Below are 26,018 nucleotides of genomic sequence, written 5' to 3' on the forward strand. Positions count from 1 at the left end.
AGGTTTACCAGTTTCATAAACATCAGCTTCAAATACTGAAGTATCATTTAAGAGACTCGGCTATGTTGGATTTAGCTTTGTTAACTGGCTTAAACTGGTGGTTCTCTCTTGTTCCAGCAGTTGTGTGACCACTACTAAACCAGCTTTCCTGTTCAGGTCGGATTCTCTCAACTTCTCTTGGAATAAAAAAGAACCTGATTCCTGGTATATTTTCTTTATAAAATTCAAATAAGTCCTTGGTGTAAATATCTGGTTTTCTATAGGTCGCTATAAGACTGGCACGTGCTACTAATCGTTTTGTAATACCTCCAATTCCATCATAAGGTGATTTTCTGTGGCTAGTAACAAAGAAATTCCATTCAACTGTTATCCCAAAGTCTTCTTTATGGTGGCATAAATTAATAAAATTCTTGTATTGAGCAGCTAAACCATCACTGAAGTAGTGCATGTGCTTTATTTCAGCCACTGTCTTTAAGTATTTAATGAGTTCAGTCAAAAATATATGAACAGCAATAATATCATGACACAGCAATCATTGACCATGCAAATGCTAAGATTCTGAAACTTTTTTATTGTAATAAACCATGAATGGTTGCAGTGTAGCTTAGCTGTTTTCCCAATGGAATCCCTGTACAGCAACTTGCACAACAAACGAACAGTTCTCAGCAAAATTTATCAGGATAATGGTATGATTATCATTTAATTTTTCCTTCAGCTGTTTTAAATATGAACTTTGATGTTTTAAAACAAAACAGTGGCTAGTCAGGCAAAAACCTTTAAAGAGAGTTCTTCAATAAAATTTTCAATAGTCACCTGTTGCATCTCCAATGTGTCTGTCTGTATAAATCCACTGCTTATATTCTATTAGTTCCTCCAGGTCACAATCTTTAAGCTCATCTAATAAATAGGACTCCAATCCAGTTTTTCCAGGACACTGTTGTAGCCTGCAATCCTTAGATTCTAAGCTGCAGACAGTTTTCTCAATTAATACCTTGTAGTCATCTAAATGGTTATTGCAGCTAGCATGAGCTTAAGATTTTGATGAATGGTACAAACACAAACTGCATGTGTGCCAGCAGCACAAACTGTAATGCACCACTTTGGCCTAAGTTCACAAAATTTTGAGAAGCTAATTTCATGGCCATAATGTGTGCAGTAAGCATGTGAATGTTTTCACTATTGATCCTAACTGAAACAAAATCTTTCTTTCCAGGGCAGATTTGGGAAAATTCATCTTCAAAAAATTTGAGGACCCGTTGTCCAATATCATCCTTCAATTCTTTTCCTCCTTTTTTTCTGGTGTCGTCAAAATACAACTTCAGATTTGAGATTCCTGGTCTACCTCACCATTCGCATTGAAACCTAGAATTCAACAGCTGTTTTCTCAATACTCCAGCTGCTGGGTGCCAATGTCAAAATCTGTACTTGTGGGCAAGCGGAGATCAAAAGTTTGGCTTTGAGTTCTTCAATCAGAATATTCATATCTTTACATCCTTGACAGTGCTTACTCTTTAATATTTGCATTATATCAGTAAAACTCAAACCAGCAGCTGCTGCTGCTGTAGTAGTAGCAGTAGTGTCTTGTGCTCTTTTTACCCTCTGCTTCAGGTAGCCTTTTGAATCCCATTTGCTGACATATTTAAGTTTCAAAGGATTGATTCCAAGCGGTGACAATGAGGCATCCAATTTTCCAGAAGCCTCTACCTTTTCCACATCACTAAATTCTGATTCTGGTTGATCATCCTTTGGCTGAATCTCTCTTTGAGCCAATTCTTGCCTACATCGTGGGCATAACTTTTGACCTGGCTTCAAGTCATAATTTGTTAAAGCTTTTAATCGGTCAGTAGAATCAACATCAATGGACCACAATCCTTTACTGGCTTTGTGCAACTCTTTTCCAAATGGATTACAGCAGTCCTTCTGTAGGAATTCAAACTTTGTCAGCAAAACAGCTTTATGATACGAGCATGTCAGAATTTTCATGAAAGCTAATTTCAAATTGATGCTGTAAAAGTTCTTTGTCGATTGCTGATAGTTCTTCCACAGGCAACAAAAAAGCTTTTCCATAATTAAACGTTAAAGACTTGGGGCATTCAGAGCCATCAGACTTGCCAAAATAGCAGGGGCCAAGAACTTCATTCATTTTAAAACAATTCAAAACACAGTTACAGATAACAATAAATATCACACCTGAATATAGAAGCTACTCACTAACAACTATGCTAATTCACAAAACATTGATGCTTGTATGCACTTCCTTCAAAATAAAGAACATTCTAGAATGTTCTAAAAGAAATGGAATTTTCCATAAGATTCTACAACATTTTAAAAATGGATTTTTTCAAATCAGCCTAGAAAGTTCTACAATAGTCCAAATTTTCTGGATCACTGCAAATTTTTTTCAAAATATTGTAAATTTTATAGCATTCTTTAAAAAAAAATCTAATAATATTCTGAAGCAATGAATGTTTATCCACCTTCAGCTGATTAAATTAACTAAAAATGTTCACAGATTAAAAATCTGTCACTCGCAAAAGATTAATTATATTTGAAAAGCTTTCTTACCTATTATAATATACGGGTCAAAATACAAAATATATGGATTAAGTTATTTAATGCTGCTCTCTCCACCTATTTCAAAACTAACAAAATCTGAGAAGGTGTAACTGAGATACAAGCCTTTGAAGATGGACCAGAAATCAAAATAAGAAGTTTTGGGCCAAATTTGGTGATGGATTTCTCCTTACATAAGTTTCCAATTGCTTTGAAACTGCAGGATTCTACACGTAATTATTCACTTTTTCAAATTGCTAAGTCTCATTCTGATTAAAGAATGAGATAAGGAAACATATATGCTCAAACTTTGACTTCCAAAATTTTGCGACAAATGTTTGCTGAATTTCAGCTGCTATATCTCAAAACCAGGTTCCAAAAGAAACTTGTGACTAACATATTTGGATATAGCATAAAAAGTTAACCAACAGTACAAAATTTGAATCTGTTATCTTTGTTATTGCCATCAAAATTGTTAGTCAAAGATAGCAATTTTTACATGTCTCCACAAACTATAAGTATTTTTTTTTTTCAAGGGCCACAAAAAATCAGCCATGGCAGGAAAAAGAGCTACAATTTGGTAAAATGGCATTTAAGACCATGGGGAACCTCCACCAAAATCATCCCCTCCCCAACAGGGGACGATTTTGAAAACTGAACCACTTGACCCCTCATTTAAGTTGTGTTATGTAAGGAAACACAATACAGGAGCAATGAGAAAAATACCGGTAAAAAAGATCTCAATAAATTTCTTAACATCAAAAAATTATAAATTTATATATTTTTATAATACTTTTAAAAAAAATTGTAAATCTAATCACACATTTTAGTTCTTATAACGGTTTAATTAAAAAGCATACAATTAAAAGTTTTATATATATATACATACCTTAGAAGTTTCTGCTTTTAATCTTTCGGCTAGAAAATTATTTTTTTGTACATTTGAGGCAAGCGATGAAAGCAGCTGTTGCAATGCTTGAGTATCTTCAGTAACTTTAGCCATAGGTTTTACAGATGCTCTAGCCACTTCACAACTTAAATTTTTTTGATTTTTAACAAAAGTTTTAAAATTTTCTATACACTGAATTATATCATTTGGAACTTGATTTTCTTTAGCAGTTTTACTTTCTGATCTACCTCCATAACCTAAAAAAAAAGTTTAAAAAGAAAAGACAAACATTTTAGCTACTACAGCATCATCATTTTTAATAGAAGTAAACTGATCTTAAGTTTTGTGTTACTACTTTCTAAAAGAAAACAAAAACAAAATAAATAAACTGATGAGTATAGTTAAATGTTATATTTTTTATAAATATATTTTAAGAGAATGGAATTGCTCATAATTACGTAGATCTTAATAGTTAATCCAAAAAAATTATAATTTCATATAATTATTTTTTCCAAGTAAACATTTAAATTTTAAAAAAGCAAGAATTTAAAAGGATTATGTAGAAGACCTTAAACATTTCTGCAACATCTTATTAAATAGTATTTTATAAAATGAGAATAATAAATTATATTGGTTGAAGTCACATTAAAAAGAACAAAATCACAAGTAAATCATGCTTGACACCTTTTTTTCATGGTATTGCTACAAAGATTCAAAAATTATTAAATTGTGTAAAGGAAATAAAAGTGATTAATATAACATTGCAGCTGTGTTAATGAATCATTACAAGGATGGAGAATTTTTGAAATCAAAACTCAACAGCAAGCATTTTGTTCTCCATAACAGGTATTATAAGATATTGTTTTTTTTAAATATCTTAAGTTCAATGCACTTTAATGGTAGCAATGAGAAATATCACAAAGTTTGGCACTGACATAACATACAAAACAATCTAACTCAAAAATGTTATACTGATATTATTTACAGTTGTAGTCAAACAACTTAGAATGCAGTTAAATGATTCATAATTCAGTAAAATAATGTCGCACACCACAAAATCCTATAAACACGTACTTTTTCAAAGGTATCTCTTAATTTTTTCAACAAAGGAATTTTTCTTGCATATGCAAATACAAATCACTCATTTGTATTACATACAAATGAGTCATGCAAGAAAAATTTTGTTCATTTGTTTGTAATACAAATCACTCATCAGTAATGTACAGCTCATCACAGTTAAAAATGCCAACACCTGAGGGATTATGGGAGAAATGGGTAGCCCCACTGGCTAGAGTGGAGTTTGCAATATTATCTGGTTGGAACTGTATAGTACTTCAGTTCTTCAAAGAGACATATCATCTTTCTCACCAAATCACCAGGGACTTAGTGGGATGCCTTGAAAAATCTGGGAATTCCATCTACTATCTAATAACTGATGATATACTTATGAGATAAATCTGGATCTCTGAATTTTGTTATTAATATAAAACAAAGAATAGTTGTAAAGAATTTGTTATTTTTATTTACAACCATTAACATAAGACTAACAAAAAAGTAGCCTATATTGTGGACAGTAACTTCTTTATACCAGGATATTCTTATTGTGAGTGCAATATTTTTATTTAATTTTGGTTTAAACAATCAATTCAATGCATACACTTGGATATAGAAACATGATGTAGAATTTATATATTATTTGATAAACTAAAAAATCAGGCCAGGATTCAAATCCAGGGGCTTTAGTAGATGAAAGCCTGAGATCCTACCTCTCTCAGAAAGGTTGCTTTGGGTGGTTAATAATTATTAACCACTGAGTTGTTACTTAGTAACTACTCGGCTCAAGTAATATAAAAAATAAAAATGTTTTTCTAATCTCAATTACATGGAGGTTTGTTAAAAACAGTATCATCATAAGCTTACTTTCACTTATTTCAAATGTACTACATATTTAGAGAAATTTATAATCATACCAAAATTAGATTTTCAAATTTCAATTTATACAGTACCTATGATTGAAAAAACTGGTTTTATTTAAACAATGTCTGTACTGGGAACTATCTATGGGTAATATAACTAAATATAATCTTATAACAATTCCCCTATACAAATGGCTCCACCAAATTTCACAATTAAGTTAAACCGTGTTGAAGGTACAAAATAAAATAGACATTTTTATATAAAACTATAAGTAATTATTATTTATGATCACATAGGATCGATCACTTTAGTAAGTCCATTATCCAAGTCTCTTTGATGGGACTGTTTGGGCCTTGCCTGGTAAAATCCTGTGTGGTCCTCCCAGTACTTTTTCAAACGTTACAATCTTGTGCCCTTTCTAGTGTTGAAAATCTTCATGTTGTGAGTATTTTCTTGTGAATATGAAACGAGTGATTTGTTCTTGATTTACTTGTTTAATTTTATCTTATCTGTGGTGTCTTCTGGTGTAAGGTCAATTTCATTCAGATCCTCTCATTTCTCTGATCCATTTGCATCCTGTTTTGGTGTTTTTAATAATTATTTGATAAAAAAAATATTCGCAACATTAAGTTTATTTCACTATTACATTAACGCTCAATCATAATGGATCATACTATTTATAATAGAGTACATATATTTTATAAGGTTACTAGAAACGGTAACAAAAAAGTAACATAACGGTATATCGTTATGGCCACATATTAATAATCATTCGCAAACCCCACTGATCCAAGCTATGAACGGGTTCAGGTACGAGGGTATTGGCGATATGGTCAGATGTGACTATTGCCGAATACACTTGTGCAGGTGGGAAAAAACAGACCATCCATATCTGGAACATTTACAGTGTATGCCATCTTGTCCATTTTTCGGTTAATCTTATAAAAATTATTAAACGGTCCTTTTCAGGACCACCCTAAACCCCCAGAATCGATCACACATTAAACCGTTAACCGATCTACACATGTGTAGATAGATTAATGATTTATCATTGTAATTGATTACGGCCGGTACTAAGACCGGGATATAAGAGTGGTGAGGCGGGTAAAAAAAAATAAAGAAATAAAGATCCTTTTTTTCTTCCTATTCCTATCCTATTTAGGATAGGATAGGAATAGGATATTTATTTTACTAAGTAGAATAAATATCCTATTCACACACACAGGAAATACGGTCAGTGCAACAATGAACGTCAAGACGTCAATAGCTAAAGAGCTCCATCGTCAGGAGCGTCGAAACTACCCCACAAGGCGAGTTGAACAGAAAGGAATTTCACAGGTGAAAGGTCAGCTGTGGACAAGCTGACCTTGTCGAGACGTTACCGTATGCTAAATCGAACAAAGGTTATCGTTACATACTGACGATGATAAATTGTTTTTCTAAACTGGCGATCAGCGTAGCGGTGAAAAACAAAACCGGCGCGGAAATATCATCGCACTATCGGTATAAAACCTAAAGATGTAAATAAGAGAAACGAATCTGCCGTTTTAAGACGACTCAACACGGTACTGTATCGAAGGACTACATTACTGAAATTTAGTCGGCGATCGAGTACGTATAAGCAAATTTTTAAAAAAATCTTTGCCAAAGGATACTTGCCGAATTGGACAAATGAAATATTTGCCGTTCATAAAGTACACACCGATACTCGCCCTTGTACCAATACGCTAATGGATATTCACGGTCAGGTGCTGAGCGGTAGATTTTACAGTGAAGTTGGCTAAAACTAGTGTTAAAAATAACGTGTATTTAGTCGAGTCTTATGAAGAAAAGGCGATCAACTAATTGTAAAGTGGCAAGGATTCAATAAACGACACAACAGTTGGACAAATAAGGCGGATTTTGAACGCTGAATGTGTCAGTCGTAAACATGAGGTTGGAACGTCAACAAGTCGGTAATATTATGCTACAAAACTTCGACGAATAAACAGGTGGCGGTGGTTGTGACAACGGAAAAAAGCGCCACGGACCTCTTTTACCGAACACTGTCAAATGTATTATTTGCGGTCCGTCTAACTGTAGGAAAACAAACGTTCTGTTCAACTTGTTGTTTTCACCCGACGGCTTAACGTTCAGAAATATTTACGTTTTTTCTAAATCGCTGTAACACCTGAAATATAAATTTTTAGAACATGTCATGACCGGTATACCAGAGATCGGTTATTTTGCCTACTCCGAAAACGACCATGTAATGACCACTGACGAGGCTGAAACGAATTCTATAATGATCTTTGATGACGTAGCATGCGACGAAAGTACTTTTCATGGAACGTCACCACAACGTCGATAGCGTTTATCTCGCACAGACATATTCCAGTGCCGGGAAGCACCTTGTACGGGACAACGCAAATCTTCTTCTTATATTCAAACAAGACGATCTCAACTTACGTCACATCCATCAAGATCACAAATACCGATATGAAATTCGATCGGTTTAAATCTGTGGGGTGTAGCTTGGAAAAAACGACACGGATTCTTGGTTGTTAAGAAAAGCGACATCAACGGCGGACGGTATAGAGTAGGCTTCGATGTGTGTAAGAGATCAGTTGATAAACGGTGACGATGACAAGCATAAACATCTACGAGGACGGTATACCGTACGCTAACGCGATACATTTTACAACCTGTTCCAAATATTTGGGCGATAGTCAGAAATTTTGCGGCAACTAAGTTTGCCGTAAACTGAACTACTGTGAAAATAAAGACCCACGACGTTGGCGTCATGTCAAAAGAAAGAATCGTGGCTATCGTTTGGTTGTGCTGTTGATTACAAGCGAAGGCAAGATTTTCGACAAGCATATAGTTTTTAGAACATTGCAAGTACGAGTTGCTATCGAACTGGTGATTTACGATAAAAACATGTTCAACACGACGGTTCGACACGGATGGAACTTTATTTCGAGATTTAAACCCTCACCGCTCGTGTACAAAAAACCTTTGCTGGGACTTGGAAACCATCATGCATCTATGGAATACACAAGCGTTTACATACACATGTTGGAATACGGTAGTCGACTGGAAAAAGCGAGATGTTGTATAGCGATCACAGAACGAACTATTCCGATAAGATCACCCAAAACGCTTAGCATATCATACGGTAGAAAATGTTTTGTAGACACGGATTACTGAGTGCAATTTACCAACGAAAAACCGGAAACTACCGATTAGACGTGGAGGATTGCCGTTTGACATAGTGAACACGGCTCAGGTCCTCTTTCCGTCGAGTTTCTCAACGAAGTGCTACCTACATTGCGGTTGTACGCCGATGTGTTCGGATTAAAGTAGAACGATCGACGTGAACTGTTTGAAATCCAAAACGAAGATTTGTTGCGAAAATGGTGCGAATACGAGGGCGCTAAATCGGACGAATTTTGATTGTTGAACGCTATCTGTTGCCCGTACATTTGGCGATTGTCATCCGATCAGGCGGCTTTCGGAACGATTCTTGACAAAGGTACCGCAACACGACTAGTCGACAGTCGCAGATATTCCGTTATGGGTGGGCAATGTAAAAAGATCTGTGGTGTTTAAAAACGCGAGCACAAAACTGTCCATACCGTAGCTTGATCAGGGTGTGAGGCAATATTACCGCGAATTGTGCGATACCGGTCGATGACCGTCTAGGATGGTCTATTAATAGACGTGTTTCGGTTCTTACGGAGAACGAAAGAACAGCGTTCTTCAGATCGGTCGAAATAAGATGATGATGGTGACAACGATAGCGGTTTTCGGTCAGTCGTAATTACGATATCGAACAAGTACGAGTTCGATCGGTCGTCACCGTCTACAGCGGCGGCGGCGTTGGTAATGAAAATCGATAGAATACTAGATTCGATTAAAAGAAAACATCGCGCTATTACGCAAGGAATAACGGAAACGGATGAAGTTATGGAAAAGCGTTTTAAGCCAAATGTCGAACCGCTACGCGAAATTAATAAGACGTTTGAACAAAAATACAATAATGATCTTAAAAAAGAAAAGGAAGAAACAAAGGAGGAGGAGGTGATGGATATAAAGGAAGAGGGTAGCGTATCAACGCCAACGATTACGTAAAGACTGTTTAGTACTCCACAAAATGTGTTCGTGAAACCTGTAGACCGGCCGGCAGTCATCGAAATCGTCGGGTTCTCGTACAATTACTTGAACCTAGCCGCAACGGATAAAAGAGAATCGACAACGTGTACAAACAAATCGACAACGAGGAGTGGAAAACGTTAACGATCGGTGAATGATTGGAGAAAGAGCTCGACGGTTTATATCGGTTGATATTTTTTAACGAACCCAACGATTATACGGAAAAACAATTTACGCGACTATAAGAAAATCTTGGAATATACAGAAGCGCATAAGAGTCAAAGTACCGGTCTTATAATTTCCAGTAAATCTAAAAAGTACAATACTATTATTAAAGAAATGTTTCCTCGGAAACGATTCGGAAGCCAAAACGACGATGAAAGCCCAATAACAGGAACAGGTCTTCTTATGAAGGCGAAGAAAACAGTTAGACCGGATTACGTGTACTGGAACGATCCGAACGAACTTTGCGATAGATTACGTCTATTGGTGGTTTCAAAGCGGGAAGGTCATACTTGTCACAATAACGAAATAGTTTCCATCGTAGAAGAACTGCAAGAAGGCGGATACATAAAGGATGGAGGTAGAGGTAACATTTTATTTTAATCAGTTCAACGATGAGCATCGACAAGTTCGGACGTTTTCGCGGCGGATCGTACGGTAACAGACCGCCGCCTACATTGGTCATCTAAACGTTCGACAAAACCGCCGATGGAAATTACATTGGAAAACAAAGGTTGTGCAATGTGGAAAGCGCCGTTGAGGACGACGATGCTACCACTTTTGGTTTTGCGAACAAGACTTACGTAAAGCAATGCGATTTGACCAATCGAAACATACCAACGGTTTTACCGACAGTCAACAACGGTCTATCGTTTTCAAACAAGCGATTATGTAACGTTGGTGAACCTGAAGATATCGGCGTAAATGTGTTTTGTTATGATATCGAACGCGATGTTGGATCTTTTAATTCTAATAATGTGTACGCGAAACGAGTACATAATAATTACAATAATAATCGGAAAACAATAGTGCGGTTGCTATTGCTAACAGAGCTTACATTAAATCAATCTCACTATACTCTAATAAATATGAGAAATGGATATAACGGTTAATTAACTGTTAACTATTGAAAAATTGAAGTTTTAGAAAATGTGAATTCTGTCCTTACTGTTTGTACTGTTTAAAATCTTGGACTAGTGAAACGGAAGCGAAGAAGACTCGAAGTACATATTCAGGATTGTAAGGAGGGAAAGGTTCAGAGAATTAGAATGCCAAAAGAATGGATTATTAACCAAAAAACAAAGGAAAAGAAACGTGGTAATATTGTATCGTTCAAGGACTATTCTTCAACGCTACGCGTTCCTTTTGTAATATACGCAGACCTTGAATCGTTTATCATTACAAATCATATCGCGAATCCTGAACCCGCCACTAGTAATACAACAAAAACAGACACTCATAAACCATCCGGGTATTATGTCATAATCAATGAAAACGGTTGTGTTGTAGAATCAAAATTATACAGAGCTAGTTCAGATGATGATAAGGTAATTCAAAAGTTTCTCGATGATTTATGTGAAAAATACGAGTATTTCAAAAAGGAATTAATTACAAATATAAAAGGGTTCACTATGAGTGCGGAAGATCAAGAAAGATTTGAAAAAGACACTAAATGTGTAATATGTGGAGATAAGTTTGATGACGACAAGAATCGTGTAAGACATCATTCGCATACTGGTGGTAAATTTATTGGTCCTGCACAAGAAAAATACAATTTAAATTGTAAACGCGTAACATTACGATTCACATCACATCGTATTGGCGATGGACGAATTGAAAGATAAATTTGAAATTTCTTGTCTCGCAAACAATAGTGAAAAGCTTATATCTATAATGCTCAAGAATAAAATATCGTATCGATTTATCGATTCATATCAATTTCTGGCTTACAGCCTAAATGATCTGGTGCACAGTTTATTTGATTGTTGTGGTAAACTGACATTTAAAGAAATAAAGAAGTCATTGTTTAAAACAACATACTCTCCGTTTCGAAATGATGTACTAAATAATCGTAATGAAAAATATAGAGATAGAGATTTGATGAATTTGTTAATTAGACGTAAAGGTGTTTATCCATATTAACATATCAAATCGGCATCGGTTTTCGATGAAACACAACTTCCACCCATCGAAGCGTTTTACGATGATTTACGGCGAGAACACATCTCCAAATCGGATTATATGCACGCGCAAAACGTTTGGAATCGATTTAAAATTCGCTTGGTGAATATCACGATTTCTATATGAAATTGGATGTTATACAGTTGGGTGATGTATTTGAGAATTTTCGTAATAAAATGATTGTCATAAAATATTTGGATCCGTGTCATTATATATCCGCTCCACATTTATCGTGGTTTGCAGCGCTCAAGGATACGAAAGTGGAATTAGAAATCGTTACAGACCCGGATATATATTTGATTTTTCGAAAAAGGCATTCGCGGTGGTGTGTCGATGATTCCCAACCGTTACGCTATAGCAAACGATCCGAATCTAGAGGACTATTATGATGAAAATAAACCGATAAAATTCATCAAATATTACGATGTCCGATTTCTTTACGGACGCTGTATGATGGAACCGTTGCCCGTTGACGAGTTCAGATGGTGTAACAAAAAGGAAATCGAATACTTGGAAATCGAATCGCATCTAGACGATGTGAAAGATGATGGTGAAACGGGGTATATTTTAGAAGTCGACTTAGCATATCCCAAACGCTTACATGAAACGCACAGAGACTATAGAGAAAAAGTCCATTCCCGATAGTATGATTTCTCCGTTTCTCTCTGACGAAAAACGAGTAGCGTGAGAAATTATTGAGTACTTTGGAAGATAAACACAAATACGTTTTACATTGCAGAACGTTAAAATTGTATCTTCAACACGGTATAGTGTTGATGAAAATGCATAGAGCCGTTGGCTTCAAGCAATCTCCGTGGATGAAAGATTATGTTGAGAAAAACTTCTGTGCATGGTGTGAAACAAAAGATGAAATTGAAAAAAAGTGTATAAACTGCTGATCACAACAGTGTATACGGTAAAACTATTGAAAACGTAAGAAAACGAAACTATATGCGATTGATCAATGACGAATCAAAATTAAAAAAATTAAACGCCAGTCCAAGAGTTAAACATTATTATATTTACGGAAACGATGTGGTTGGAATATCAATGTTGAAGAAAAATATATACTTAAACAAACCCATATATGTAGGTTTGCAGTAACGGATTTAGCAACATTAATCATGTATGATTATCATTACAATCATTTCTTAACTAGATACGGACATGAAAACATAAAAATGCTAATGACAGATACAGATTCGTTATTATACTCTATTATACCAACAAAAGAGGAACATTTTGATCATTCTTTTGGTGATGATGATAATAAACGATTGAATGAACAAGATCAAAACTTTTACGCATCGAGTAAATACAAGGTAGGTCGTTTAAAGGATGAAATGAAAGGAAAACCAATCTACGAATTTGTTGGGTTAAGAGCTAAAATGTATTCTTTACTTTGGAAGAATCATCAGTCTTATGGTTTCAGTCAAAACAAGACAGCCAAGGGAATTAAAAAGGGTTCTCGCATATTCGATAAAGATAATAGTCGGATTGCTTTAGACCATGAAATGTATAAAGATTGTTTGTTCAATAGAAACATTTCATATCCGACCTCAAAATCATTACGTAGTTTTGAGCAGAAAATATACTCGATTGATCAATGTAAAAAGGCACTATCACCATATGACGATAAACGATTTGTATTGGAAAATAATATAGATACACTTCCATACGGCCATGAAAAAATAAACCAGTATTTAGCAAAAAAGAAGAAATTGAATGTTTGATATTATATTGTGTCAATAAATATGTTTCTTTTATTTTATATACGTTATTGCGTGTTTCATATCAATAAATAAATGTTTATGTATAGAGATTACGTAGCGTATCTTTCATACATACGTTCGTTCATGCCATTTTGTTAGCGCAATCGATTTTGTTAATTAGTTTAGTTTTTTTAATATACGTTAATTTAGTTTCCTTACAAATACTGCAACTTGATCGTCTTTTACTTTTTTCAACAACACCGCAATTACGCGATAGAGTTCTAAATCTACATTTCATACAAAACGAATACATTACATCTCCTCTAAAATATGTACAACTTAATATGGAACGTCAATACCGCATATAAATTCTATGTCATGATAACTGCGTCCATTATTCATTTTCTTTAATCCGTTATATACTATATAAAGTTCTTTATTTTTATTGATTTCGTCCAAATCCGATTCTGTAAGATTAATAAATCTTTGTGGTAAAAATATTTTCCCGAATCCTTCAATTGACGCAATAATCGATTTACCGTTTCTAGTATTCATAAACTCCATCTTTTCAATTCTGTATTCCTTATTACAGGTCAATTCACCGATATTTTTAATAGTATTGCTATAATTTAAGCTATTCAATTTGTCGAAGATATTAGACATTTTTATCATTCTATATATAAAAGTAATGATTCTTAAAATTAGTATTTTATTGATATTAAAAAATATTTCTTTTAATGTGAAATGAGTTTGTTACGAACAGATAAAAGACAACTATTTGGTGATTATCGATACAAATATTAGTTTTTTGGCTTTAATACATTATTATTTATGTTTTTTTCTTCTTTTAAGTACGGACATGTTTATAAAAGCTATTTTGGCGAAAGAACTCCACAAGCCGGCCACACGCAATTATCCAACCAAAAAAAAACGGAATTAAAAGGTCTAAATGACAGTCCAAGCAGACATAGTCGAAATAATACCTTATTCACGAAAAAACAAAGGCTACAAGTACTTTTTGACGGTTATCGATTGTTTTAGTAAGTTTGCATACGCTATACCGTTAAAGAAGAAGACGGGTATAGAAGTCGCAGTCGCTTTGCATCCGATATTAGCAAATCACAATATGAAACATTTTCAAACAGATCAGGGGAAAGAATTTTATAATCCGCAAGTTAAAGCCCTTTTGAAACAGTACAACATAAATCACTATTCTACATATTCAGATAAAAAAAGCCGCCATAGTGGAACGATTTAATAGGACGCTGAATACGAAAATGTTTACCAAATTTACAGAAAACGGGAATTATAAATGGATTAATATGTTGCAAAATCTCGTTGATGAATACAATAATACGGTGCATTCGGCTACAAAATCTAAACCGAAAGATGTAAATAAAAAAAATGAACAGCAAGTTCTCGCAAATTTAAATAAAAAATACAACAGGAAACCGAATATAGTAGATTAAATTTCAAGTCGACGATCCGGTTCGTGTAAGCAAACATAAAGATATTCGACAAGGGTTATTTGCCCAATTGGACGAATGAAATAATTAAAATACACACTGTTCACTCGGAATCTCGACCCGTAACCTATGAACTGATCGATTCCAGAAATTAAATTATAAAAGGTCGTTTTTATCAACACGAATTGCAAAAAACAAAACACAGACATATATCAAATTGAGAAAATTCTCAAACGAAAAGGCAACAAAGCCTACGTAAAACGGTTAGGTTTTGATAAATCTTACAATTCACGGATAGATTTGAATGATGTTGTAGTGTGAATATATTGTTACGTGGAAAAACATTTTTTTCATAATATAGATTCGATTATGATGTTGGTAATTTACTGTTTTAATAATTTTTATTTTACTGATGTTTTGGATATGATTTTCAATATTAAATGATAAATAAAATGATGTTGTATATATAGAGATGCCGCCATATCGCATAAAACAACACTGTTTTATCCATATGATTTTGACATAAGAAAAAAAATTTCACAATAATTTTATCATAAGCCACCGAAATTGATGTGAGTTTAACAAACTAATAGTCTGTTAAAAATTCTTAAATATTTTGACAAGAGAGATATGAAGGAAGTGCAACAGAAAACAAAATTTCCCATCATGAACGTAATGAAGGGATACGAATTCAAAGAACGAAGTAAGCACGGTTCCCCTCTTGTTAAACACTATCAGATGATATGTATGCGGCCCATCGAATTCCGGTAAAACAAATGTTGTTTTCAATCTTTTAGTTCAAGAAAACGGAGTACGCTTTCAGAACTTGTACATTTTCTCTAAATCTCTCCATCAACCGCTATATAGAACGTTATCAAACCTGATAATGTTGAATCCAGAATTGGGTTACTATGAATATAGTGAAAACGATCAGGTTCCACAACCGGAAGCGATTCAACCACAATCGATAATGGTATTCGACGATGCAATCAAACAAAAGTAAAACAATATCGGTAATTATTTTTCAAGAGGTCGTCACAATAAAATTGATTGCTTCTATCTGGCGCAAACGTATTCGAAAATACCAAAACAATTGAATTCACAATACTATCCCTACGATAACCTGCAGGTTGATATAAATATGATGTATGAAATGTTTGTCAGCTTTCACTCCAAAGTCAGAGGATGAATGTCCTGCTTACAGTTTGACAGATTTCCAAAATAATGTGCCGTTGATCGTTATCGATTGTTTCAAGCAAAACGAATCACTTAACAGGAAGTCGATGTACGTATCATTTTGAAACTAAAAATAATGTACCTGCGAATACAGCTGCCTACTCTCATTATTCACGATACTATCGTCACGTACACACCGCTTACAAGGATAGTGAGGAAGGTCACGTAATGTTGGAAAAGTTTACACTTATTGACCAAAAAGAAGACGGAGCTGAAAAATTAAAAAAAAAGTACAAGTACGCCGTCATGGTGGTTGTGCTGGTGGTCGTGTAATTGGTCGTTGGTAACTTTGGGCGTATTTAAAACAGGCTTTTTGATCGGATTACTTTTATCTGTTTTATTCGGTATCTATTCAGAACCCTCACCACAATGTCCGACGGTGAAAGCGGTAAGGTGTAGAATTGTTTTTTCACCGGTAAATATTCCGCTAGTATGATGCGATTCGTCGGCGGATGAGACAATTTTTTCATCAAATACCACCGTTAATATAACACCTATAATAAAAAACTGGTCGTTATCAACAACAACAGCAGCTATTAATATGGTATCTGAAAAGAGTGGGAGAAAGGAATACGACATAAATATCTACACGGTACCGACGGTGTTGGACAATCATTCGAGTACAAGTCCGGCAACTGCAATGACGACGATGGACGCTATATCGTTAATAATTATTTTCAGCGACGACCAGGATTTTAAGCTACCGTTGAGAACGTTGACCGATATTAGTGTCGGTGTAGATTATATATTATTGGATATGAGAAAAGTATTTACAGAAAATGCCGAGGTTCGCATTTGCGCAATATTATATGACCGTGATTTTTCGGACACAGAATTATGTTCGTTTCAATTATATTTACAAAAAATATACAAGCAAATTCACCGATGATGAACTGAGCGTCGTAAAACGCCATCCGATGAAGCTAACTTATTGAGGTTTAAAAAACGATGATATCACTGAAGACTTAAAATTAACTTTGTAAAAACATCAGTTTTCATGTTCAAGGTCATTCATAATCAGTATTTTATAAGCAGACGATGTGAACTTGTCTCATTTTGATTGTGGACTTTGAAGTGTTAATAACGTTGTCATCTTCTACTACGTGTTATAAAGCTAATTAAACACGTAGATGTTACACGGTTGGTAAACAACAATTACACCAATGTGTTTCAAATTAAAATACAAATATGTATGCATTGTTGATGTTAACGATCATGTATTTGATAAAGATGGTTATAATGTAATTATAAAGATGATTTTCGATCTGATGAATAATGAAAAAGTTTTTGTGACTTTGAATGTAGGAACAAATCGATTGGAATTATCGGCAGTAGAGAAATTGTATTTTCCGGTTTCCAAGGCGATAACGATAACCGTGTAAAGGCTTTTAAGGTAAACGATTCTTTGAACATGAATTTAGATAAGATTACGTTAAAAAAACTAACTACAACTTGTACACCGCAAACGAAAGAAGAATCAACACCGTCACCACATCACGTGTTGCGTGCGATGGATGGAAAGGCTGCGATGAAACGGATTACTTTCCTGTTTGTGATATACAACAAAGGGAACCAGTGCTTGTTGCATATGATACTGAAGATAATTCCGAAATTAATTATGATGAAAGTAATCAATACGAAAGGAGACGTCCGTCAGTGTCGATTTATTTCATAATGTACAAGAATCATATACAACGTGGTGAAGTTTTATCAAATAGAAGAATATTTCATTGATAATCTATACTGAACAGAACTACAGCAATTTACACATACAAAAAAACACACACACACACACACACACACACACACAAAACAAAAAACAATATAAACACCCATACAATAATGTACGACACTATTAAATTTTAATAATCTCTTACATTATTGAAAGAAGTGATTCCAAAGGCCCGTTATATGATTTGGTATTGGATTTATCCACTGTCAAATTTTGTATTGGATTTATCCACTGTCAAATTATATTAAAAATGGTGATGACAGTGTTTAATACGATAATTTCTTTTTCAGGTTATTATTAGTATTGACGCGTTGCGGTTCAAAAGTGAAAAGCTTTTTTTTAGTTCGGTGGTAAGGGTTCTTAATATGAGAGTTGCATCATATGTAATAATGTTTACGTGTGAGGGCGAGGTATGTAAAGTGTTTCTACTAAAGAGGTTTGCCATAGCGATGACCGAAGAGGAGATGAAGGTAGTGGAGATGCGATTAGATTTGATATATAAAGGCAACGTTGGAAAAACTTAAGATTTAATTTTCGAATAGACTAGTAACAATTAAAAAAAAGTACTTTTCAGGACTACAACATATTACACATACAACACATTAACACATAATTACACAAAACAAAAATACCTTAAACCCCCATAAAATAATAATTATTATTGTATGTACGGTTCCAAGGCCCGTGACATGATCTGATATTATATTTATTTACTATCTGATAATTGTTACAAATGTTGAGGAAAGTGTTAACATAATTCACATTACACATTAAACACAAGAGATGACGGCAATATGAGTAGTGGAAAGAAAATTGTGTCGTTACTAGATTAAACAATAATTTTTTTATACACAGAATACGAGTTGTTTTTTTTTATTTGGAGTAACTTTTATAGTATCCAACTTAATTTTTAGCTTATATTTTAAATCATTTGCTTTTTTGTACGAGTGTTTTGTAGGCCGGAGAGAGATTTCACTCTACCAAAAAAATCTCAACGCGGTTGAGATTTCTTGAATAGTGTGGATATGCAACACTCTAAATACAGTAATGTAAAACTATTTTTTTAGAAGAAGAAATTAGTCGATCGGCATTACTGGATGAAGGTTCCAAAACCTGCGGTGTATTCCGACGTCAGATTCGCCATCTGTTGTCGAATTACACTCGCGCGAATAGTGAGGAGTGTTAAACACATAACTTTTTTCTTTTACAGAACAAGACACAACTGGATTTCACCAGTTACAACACACACACGTTTGTATTAGTGACTCAATATGGAAATAGCAGAACGGTCGCCATCTGTGACGTCATAAGAGATGGCGACCATCAGATGTGTTAGTTGATAAAAAAAATTGCGTTGCTTCTTGAAAGACCGGATGCGGATGTTGATAAGCAGGTTCAAACTTGTTCGTATGAGGTTATTTATCGTTTCCTGTTTAACAAATAAACGGTTATGTATTCCATCTGTTGTTAGAATAGCAGATGTGGTAGTTGATAAGGAAAAACATACTTATTTATTGCGTTGTTTTTTGGAACACCAGATAGAAATCGCTACCGAACACGATAATTATTAAAAAATCATTTTCCTTATCGCATCCACACGCTCTTATTATTAGAAACAACGGCGACGTTCCAGTTGGCCCGTACACACTAACAGGCAATGCGCAAGCGTGCCGATTCCCAACGCTGTGATTGATCGATCGGACATTAGACCACGCGTAGGACCCGCAATTCTTCAGTCGAGCGCCGCGTCCCGCACGGTAAACATATCTCTCTACGTCGCTCCGCTGACGCACGCACACGCACACCACAGGCTCCCGGTGCACGATCTACGAAGAAAACCACTCTCCTTCGCAGTGACGCCTTCCGACGCCGTCGCCTGGACGACCAGGATCATCCTCGAGGTAAGTCTAAATTTTTTTTTATTCACGTGTGTATGTGTGCACCGCAGCAGATGACACAACTGCCTCCTGGTGCACTATCTACGACGAGAACCTCTCTCTGTATGTGACGCGCTTCTCAACGCCATCGCCCGGACGACCAGGATCATCCTCGTAGTACGTCAAAATTGTTTTTTTTTTCAACGTGTGTGTGCACCACCACCTCCCGGTGCAAGATCTACGACGACACTCTCTCGATCTCCTTCACGCGCGGTGACGACGACCAGGATCAACCTCCAGGAACGTCGTCTTGAAAAAACACGTCACAATCCAAGATGGCCGACCACCGCCATCTTGATCTCCATCGCGCCCACCATCTTAAAAAGGCGGAGAAGATGGCCGACGGCCACCATCTTAGGTGACGTCACTTTTGGTGCCGTACCCCCATTTCCGTACTATAGTTGACCGATAATTAATTAAATTTTCGCAGCGAACGAGTAAACATGATGTTAGTTGGGAAAGAATCAAAGACCCATCGGAGTTTCTGAATAGAATATTGTAATTTAGATTTTATTTTTATTTTAGATAGACATGCCGATTGTATCTGAAAGTAATGATGAAATTGATGTAAAAAAGGTTACAAATTGACCGAAGAGAGTGTTAAAAAATTAAAATCTTTAAGTTTGAAATTGTCGACGAGAAACTTAAAAGTACCATTACGTTATTGAATAAAAAAAAAACTTTGTCAATAGAGATGAATTATTTAAAAGTTAATAAACTAGCGCGTTCAGATGAGTCCCTAACATATAATCATATCTCAATCATAATTTCTTAGTGAATAAAATCGAAAAGGAGATCAAAATCCCTATAAATCAACCGGACGTGTATACCGTTCCGGGTGAAAGTTATTTGATTGTTTCCGGCAAACTTGTCGGAAAACACGGAAAAAATCGACTACTTCAGAATTAGTTAATTTTGGTGTGACCTTCTTATTTCAGGATTGACGATATCTAATTAACGCGCAAGAAGTGGCTTCGGTGAGAAATGTAGGTGTGACAACGGTTATGAAAAATGCTCTTTCAATTCTATGTTGATATCTGCCGAAATAGCAAGATGGATTAGTGAAAAAAATAAAGTCGATTTAGATAAAAATGGCAATTTTTATTTATGAATACAGTTATCGATGCTGTTGGGATTCGCTGAAGACTATAAAAAATCATAAACGACAGGAATTGGTGTTAAAAGACGTTTTGATACCGATGTAAACGCGATACACGCTACGGTTCCCGACCACAAATCTAAGATAGAATTAACAGACATCGTGTGGGGTGTCCCGTACCTCAAGGTAGGACCCGAATATTAATTGGAAGTACCTAAAAAAACAGATCAAAATAAAGATGTGCGTATGGCTTTCGGAGCGTGGGACTTCATGAAAGTACAACAGTTCCTGAACGAATTCTTTTATATGGAATGTGACAACGTTGTCGCAAAAAGATAAACCGCGCTATGTTATTGTAGGTTTTAAACAAAAAGGAAAGATAAAGCCATGAAGGACGCGTCAGAATTCGATTCCTGTAACGTTAAAAATATGTGTGTAATGATTAATTCTAATAAATATCCATATGAAGATTTACGAGGGAACCATGAGATGATGTATAGAATGTTTATTCATTTTCAAAAATCATATTATAAAAATATAGATTCGCCGTACACGTTTTCCGATTACAAAACAAATATCCTTTATATGTGATCAACTGTTAGCGTCAAAATGATTCCGAAACGATTGGTGTAATCGATTTGAAGAATAAAGTTGAAGCGGAAGAGAATTTTAAACAAAATACAGTAGCATATTGTTTATTGATATACGATAATGCAAGAAGTGTAAATATGGCGGTTCTGGGACAAGGTCATCAATGACTCACACCTCCCTCTGACGTCATCCCCCCCCGCCACACAATCATCAATGACATCAATCTCCCCCCAACCCACACCACCACTGCCCCCTGTGATGTCACCATCACATGACTATCACGTGATCAAAAAAATAAAATAAAAATTCACAAGGGAAAAAAAATGCTGATAAAGCACGCGCGGTGCACGTGTTCGCTTGTTGGGGTGGGGAAAACTCGAATGATGACTTCCAATTAACCATGTTTACCAGTTTGAAAGTCAACCGATAAGGCATTTGCGTCACAATAACCGATGCATATAAATACCCGCCAAAATTTTAACGGATTCATACCACGTTTTGCAATACTGTGTACTGTTACGTTATTTTGTCACGTTATTTTTTCGCTATTAGATTTGCGTCGTCATCTTAATATCTTCATTTAAACAGGTAAGTAAAACTTATTTAAATTAATTAATAAAATAATTCTGTTTTATTTTATATTCTAGTTCAATAAATTAAAATAATGTAATTGTTTTCTTTAATTATTTTTCCAGCTAATATTTAAATACAAAAATATTCACTTAAAATAATTCTGTTTTACTTTATATTCTAGTTCATAAAATTAAAATAATTTAATTGTTTTCTATTATTAATCACTTAAAATAATTCTGTTTTAGTTTATAAAATTAAAATAATAGTAATGTAATTGTTTTCTTTTTTCAGTGTCAAGATTGAAAACTGGCTTTTTGTATTGGATTATATTTATATTTTCGTCACCTTTATAGATAAGTAAGTTTTTTCTTAGAAATTAAATATATATTATTATTATTATTATTATATATATATATTTTTTGTTAATTTTGTTAGAGTACAATGTAAATATTTATTCACAGATGTCTCAAGAAATGTTTCCAGTCAATGATGAGCGACTAGAAGAAGTTGTTAATGAAGTTTTGCAAGAACAGAATGAAGTGGGGGGGACACCTAATCGGCAGCAGTATTTATCAGTACCGCAAAGGTGCAAAGGTATGTGGAAGAAAATAAGCAAGAATACCATCCTTTATTGAATGATGATAATGATAACTTTGTAGTAGAAGCTTTTGCAGTGAATAATGCAAGAGAATATGCTGCTACTGCAGGAAATAGCGAAAGAGAAGCCGCTGAGAAACCGAATTGGGAATCAAAATTAAATACATTTCATCATTCATCTTAGAAAACCACGTCCAATTTAAAAAGGCAAATATTAATTATTTTTATCTAATCAAAAATATATTTCTTAGTTTTACAAAGAAATTAATAATAGTTTTACAGAGAAATTAAGAATTTTATTTTTCAATTTCAGTTTTCTAGTAAGCAGGAGGCTTATTTTGCAATTAAGCGTTCTCTTAATCTAGAAGAAGCGGGATATAGAATGAAAATAAAAATACAAAATTCGCCAATGAACGAGGTAATCAATACTGCAGTAATGATATTAACTACAAAAATTCATCGATAAAAAAATATGAAGGATTTGCGCATAAAATTAATTATAGTACTATTTTACATAAACTTTTAAATAAAGGTTTTGAAGATAGAAAATTACGGAGGAAGCCTGCTAAAGATGGTTTTCCATTCGGATTAACTAAAACAAAATATTTAAATGAGCGAGACGCTATTACATGTCAGTTTTGTAAAATTAATGTAATTAAATTTATTACTTTTCCATGTGCACATCCATTATGTTTTAGGTGCAAGTCATTATATTTTAAAAAGTTACCAATTGAATGTCGTCTATGTAATACTTTAATTGTAGCATTAAAGAAATGTTTTAAGCCGATTTAAATTGAACAGTTTTATTGTGCTTCCCTTTTTCCAGTCAAGTGAATATATAGAGGAAGACGGAGAATATATCGTTTATCCATATACGAACAATGCAATTAATTTAACATTATGTATTGTAAAACATGCAGAAAACGAATCTAAGAAAAAAGAGGAGGAGGAGGACATTGGATTAAATTCATTGATGAAGGATGAAATAAAAGAAAAATATATATGTCGAATTTGTTTTATCAATTTAATAAATGTAATTTTTGTTTCCTGCGGTGATTCCATATGTAAATCATGTAATGATCGTTTAGAAGCTGACAATAAAAAATCAATAATTGAAAGAAAATTTCCTTTTTGTAGAGGTTATATTCACTATGTAATTGAAGCAAAGGGAGAAAGGGTAAATTAAATCTTTCACATACTAGTTTTGTAAAATAATATATGTAACTTTAATTGTAGCATTAAATAAATGTTTTTTATTCTAATTTAAACTGCATAGTTTTATTATATTTTCCTTTTTGCAATCGAATGAATCAGCAGTCATAGAAACAGCGAATCAATAGCCATTCACGAAAAAGGTATGTTAATAATTTACTGAGAGGAATTCTTTTTTTCTTTTAATTTTTGTTTTAAATATTTGTTGATTATGATATTTCTTTGTTTCTGTTTAAGATCGATGCCGCATTTGTAAAGCGAAATTCTTGAGAGCTACTGTGAGAGGTTGAACGCATTTAAAAAAGAATTAGAAGAAATTGAATTGGATATAAAACTATATGCTGTCAAAAGTGCAATCAGAAAAATAAATCTAGATGTTTGTCCCGTTTGCAGCGCTCAGTAAAAGGTTAAACACACTTTCATTCAAAATTATTAAAGAATGCGGTTTGAATCGCTTTGAAAACGATGGATTCGTTTCATGTAAACAATGTAATTGGACTTTAACCTCGAAAACTAATTTATCTCATTGCGGAATTACACATAAAATTTTTAATGAAAATTGCAGAGTTGCCGACGAAATATTCAATTGCTGTTTATTTTTTTTTTAAATAGCTTAGTCTGTAAAGATCTAATGATGAGTAATTTTAGTAATTGGGCAAGGCTTTTTCCGAAGGTTGAATTGTTGTTGGAAGCAGGATTTTATTTCACCGGTGTGATGGATTCTAAGGCTTGCATCGAATGTGGTGTTGAAATTTTTGAGCAGTTGGATAACGATAGCCCATTTGAGGAACATGAAAAAGCTTCACCCGATTGCGAAATGGTGAAAAATAAAACGAAAGGTGAGTTGTATTCTAGTTTTCATTTTATACGTTTATCAATAGTATATATGCAGTTGACTAATTATTTTCTATTTGTTTGTTCTAGGGTGATCGCTGACGGAGTGTCGTGGAGAAAAAATGGATTCGTCTTCATCTGAAGAGTATTTATCGATGATGGAAGAGAGTTCTTCCGACAATGAGATAGCTTGTGAATCCGAGTCTTATATGTTTAGGGATTCATAGATAATAGGATTTGTACCGGGAGGACGAATAAAATCAATAATTCATTTAATAAATATTTTGAAGAAAACATTTCCTTTATAAATATTAGAAGTAATAAAGACAGGAAAATACTTTGGTAATAAAACAGAAGTAGTAAAAATGAAAATGCCAGCAATTATTGAATATAATTTTTTGCGTAACAAACTATCTGAATGGGAATTTTATCTCGTTTATTATTTGTAAAATAATATTTCTTTATCAAAAGTGATAAATAAATAGATTTATAAATGAAAAGAATTTTATTATCTTATCGTTATTTCCCGCCTTAAATATATAAGTTACAAATTAATCAATTTAAATTCAGTGTATAATAAAACGATGGGCGTTAAACAAGGGATAGCAAGAGAGCTTCACAAACAAGCTCGTAGAAACTATTCGACAAGATCAGTCGAATTGAAAGGGGTAGATGACTTGTATCAGGCAGACTTAGTAGAGTTGACACCATACTCAAGGTTTAATAGAGGATATAAATATATACTTACAATTATAATTGTTTTTCTAAATTTGCTTTTGCTTTTCCATTGAAGAGCAAAAACGCAGATGATGTTGTAAAGGTTCTCGAACCCATATTTCATAAACATAAAATGAAACATTTTCAAACCGATGATGGAAAAGAATGGGTTAATTCAAAATTGAGATCGTTATTACTAAAATTCAATATAAATCAATATTCGACTTATTCTGATAAAAAAGCATCGATAGTGGAGCGGTTCAATAGAACTCTCAAGACTAATATGTGGCGTAAATTTACCGAACAGAGTGATTACCGATGGGTAAGTATATTGGATGAAATAATTGAAAAATATAAGCATAGAACTACAGGTTTTAAACTAAAGATGTTTCTTATAAAAACGAACGCGAAGTGCCGTTAAATATATTAAAAGTTGCAAAAAACGTCATCAGCATACGACCGCGAATAAATGTAATGTTGGTGATCGGGTAAGGATAAGTAAGTAAGTATAAAAAGACATCTGCGAAAGGATATCTTCCGAATTGGACTAATGAAGTTTTTACAATTTTCAAGGTGAAACAAACATAACCTATAACGTACATCTTAAAAGAGAGATTTTATACGGAAGAACTTAG

At 34.0% G+C, this 26,018-nt stretch overlaps 1 protein-coding gene across 2 annotated transcripts in view; it reads right to left on the reverse strand.

The window, feature by feature from the left end:
- Nucleotides 1-26,018, reverse strand: part of Nup58 (nuclear pore complex protein Nup58) — a 74,980-nt gene that overhangs the window by 13,217 nt on the left and 35,745 nt on the right. For both annotated transcript variants that reach the window (XR_012758243.1, XM_075378598.1), the window contains exon 6: nt 3,443-3,699. Coding sequence is in view for 1 of the 2 variants with exons in the window: in XM_075378598.1 (XP_075234713.1) it covers nt 3,443-3,699 (257 nt within the window). In the remaining variant the exon portion in view is untranslated. The remainder of the gene's footprint in view (nt 1-3,442; nt 3,700-26,018) is intronic.

The sequence above is a fragment of the Lycorma delicatula genome, chromosome 11, assembly GCF_047948215.1.
Source record: "Lycorma delicatula isolate Av1 chromosome 11, ASM4794821v1, whole genome shotgun sequence".
In the NCBI taxonomy this organism is placed as follows: Eukaryota; Metazoa; Arthropoda; class Insecta; order Hemiptera; family Fulgoridae; genus Lycorma; species Lycorma delicatula.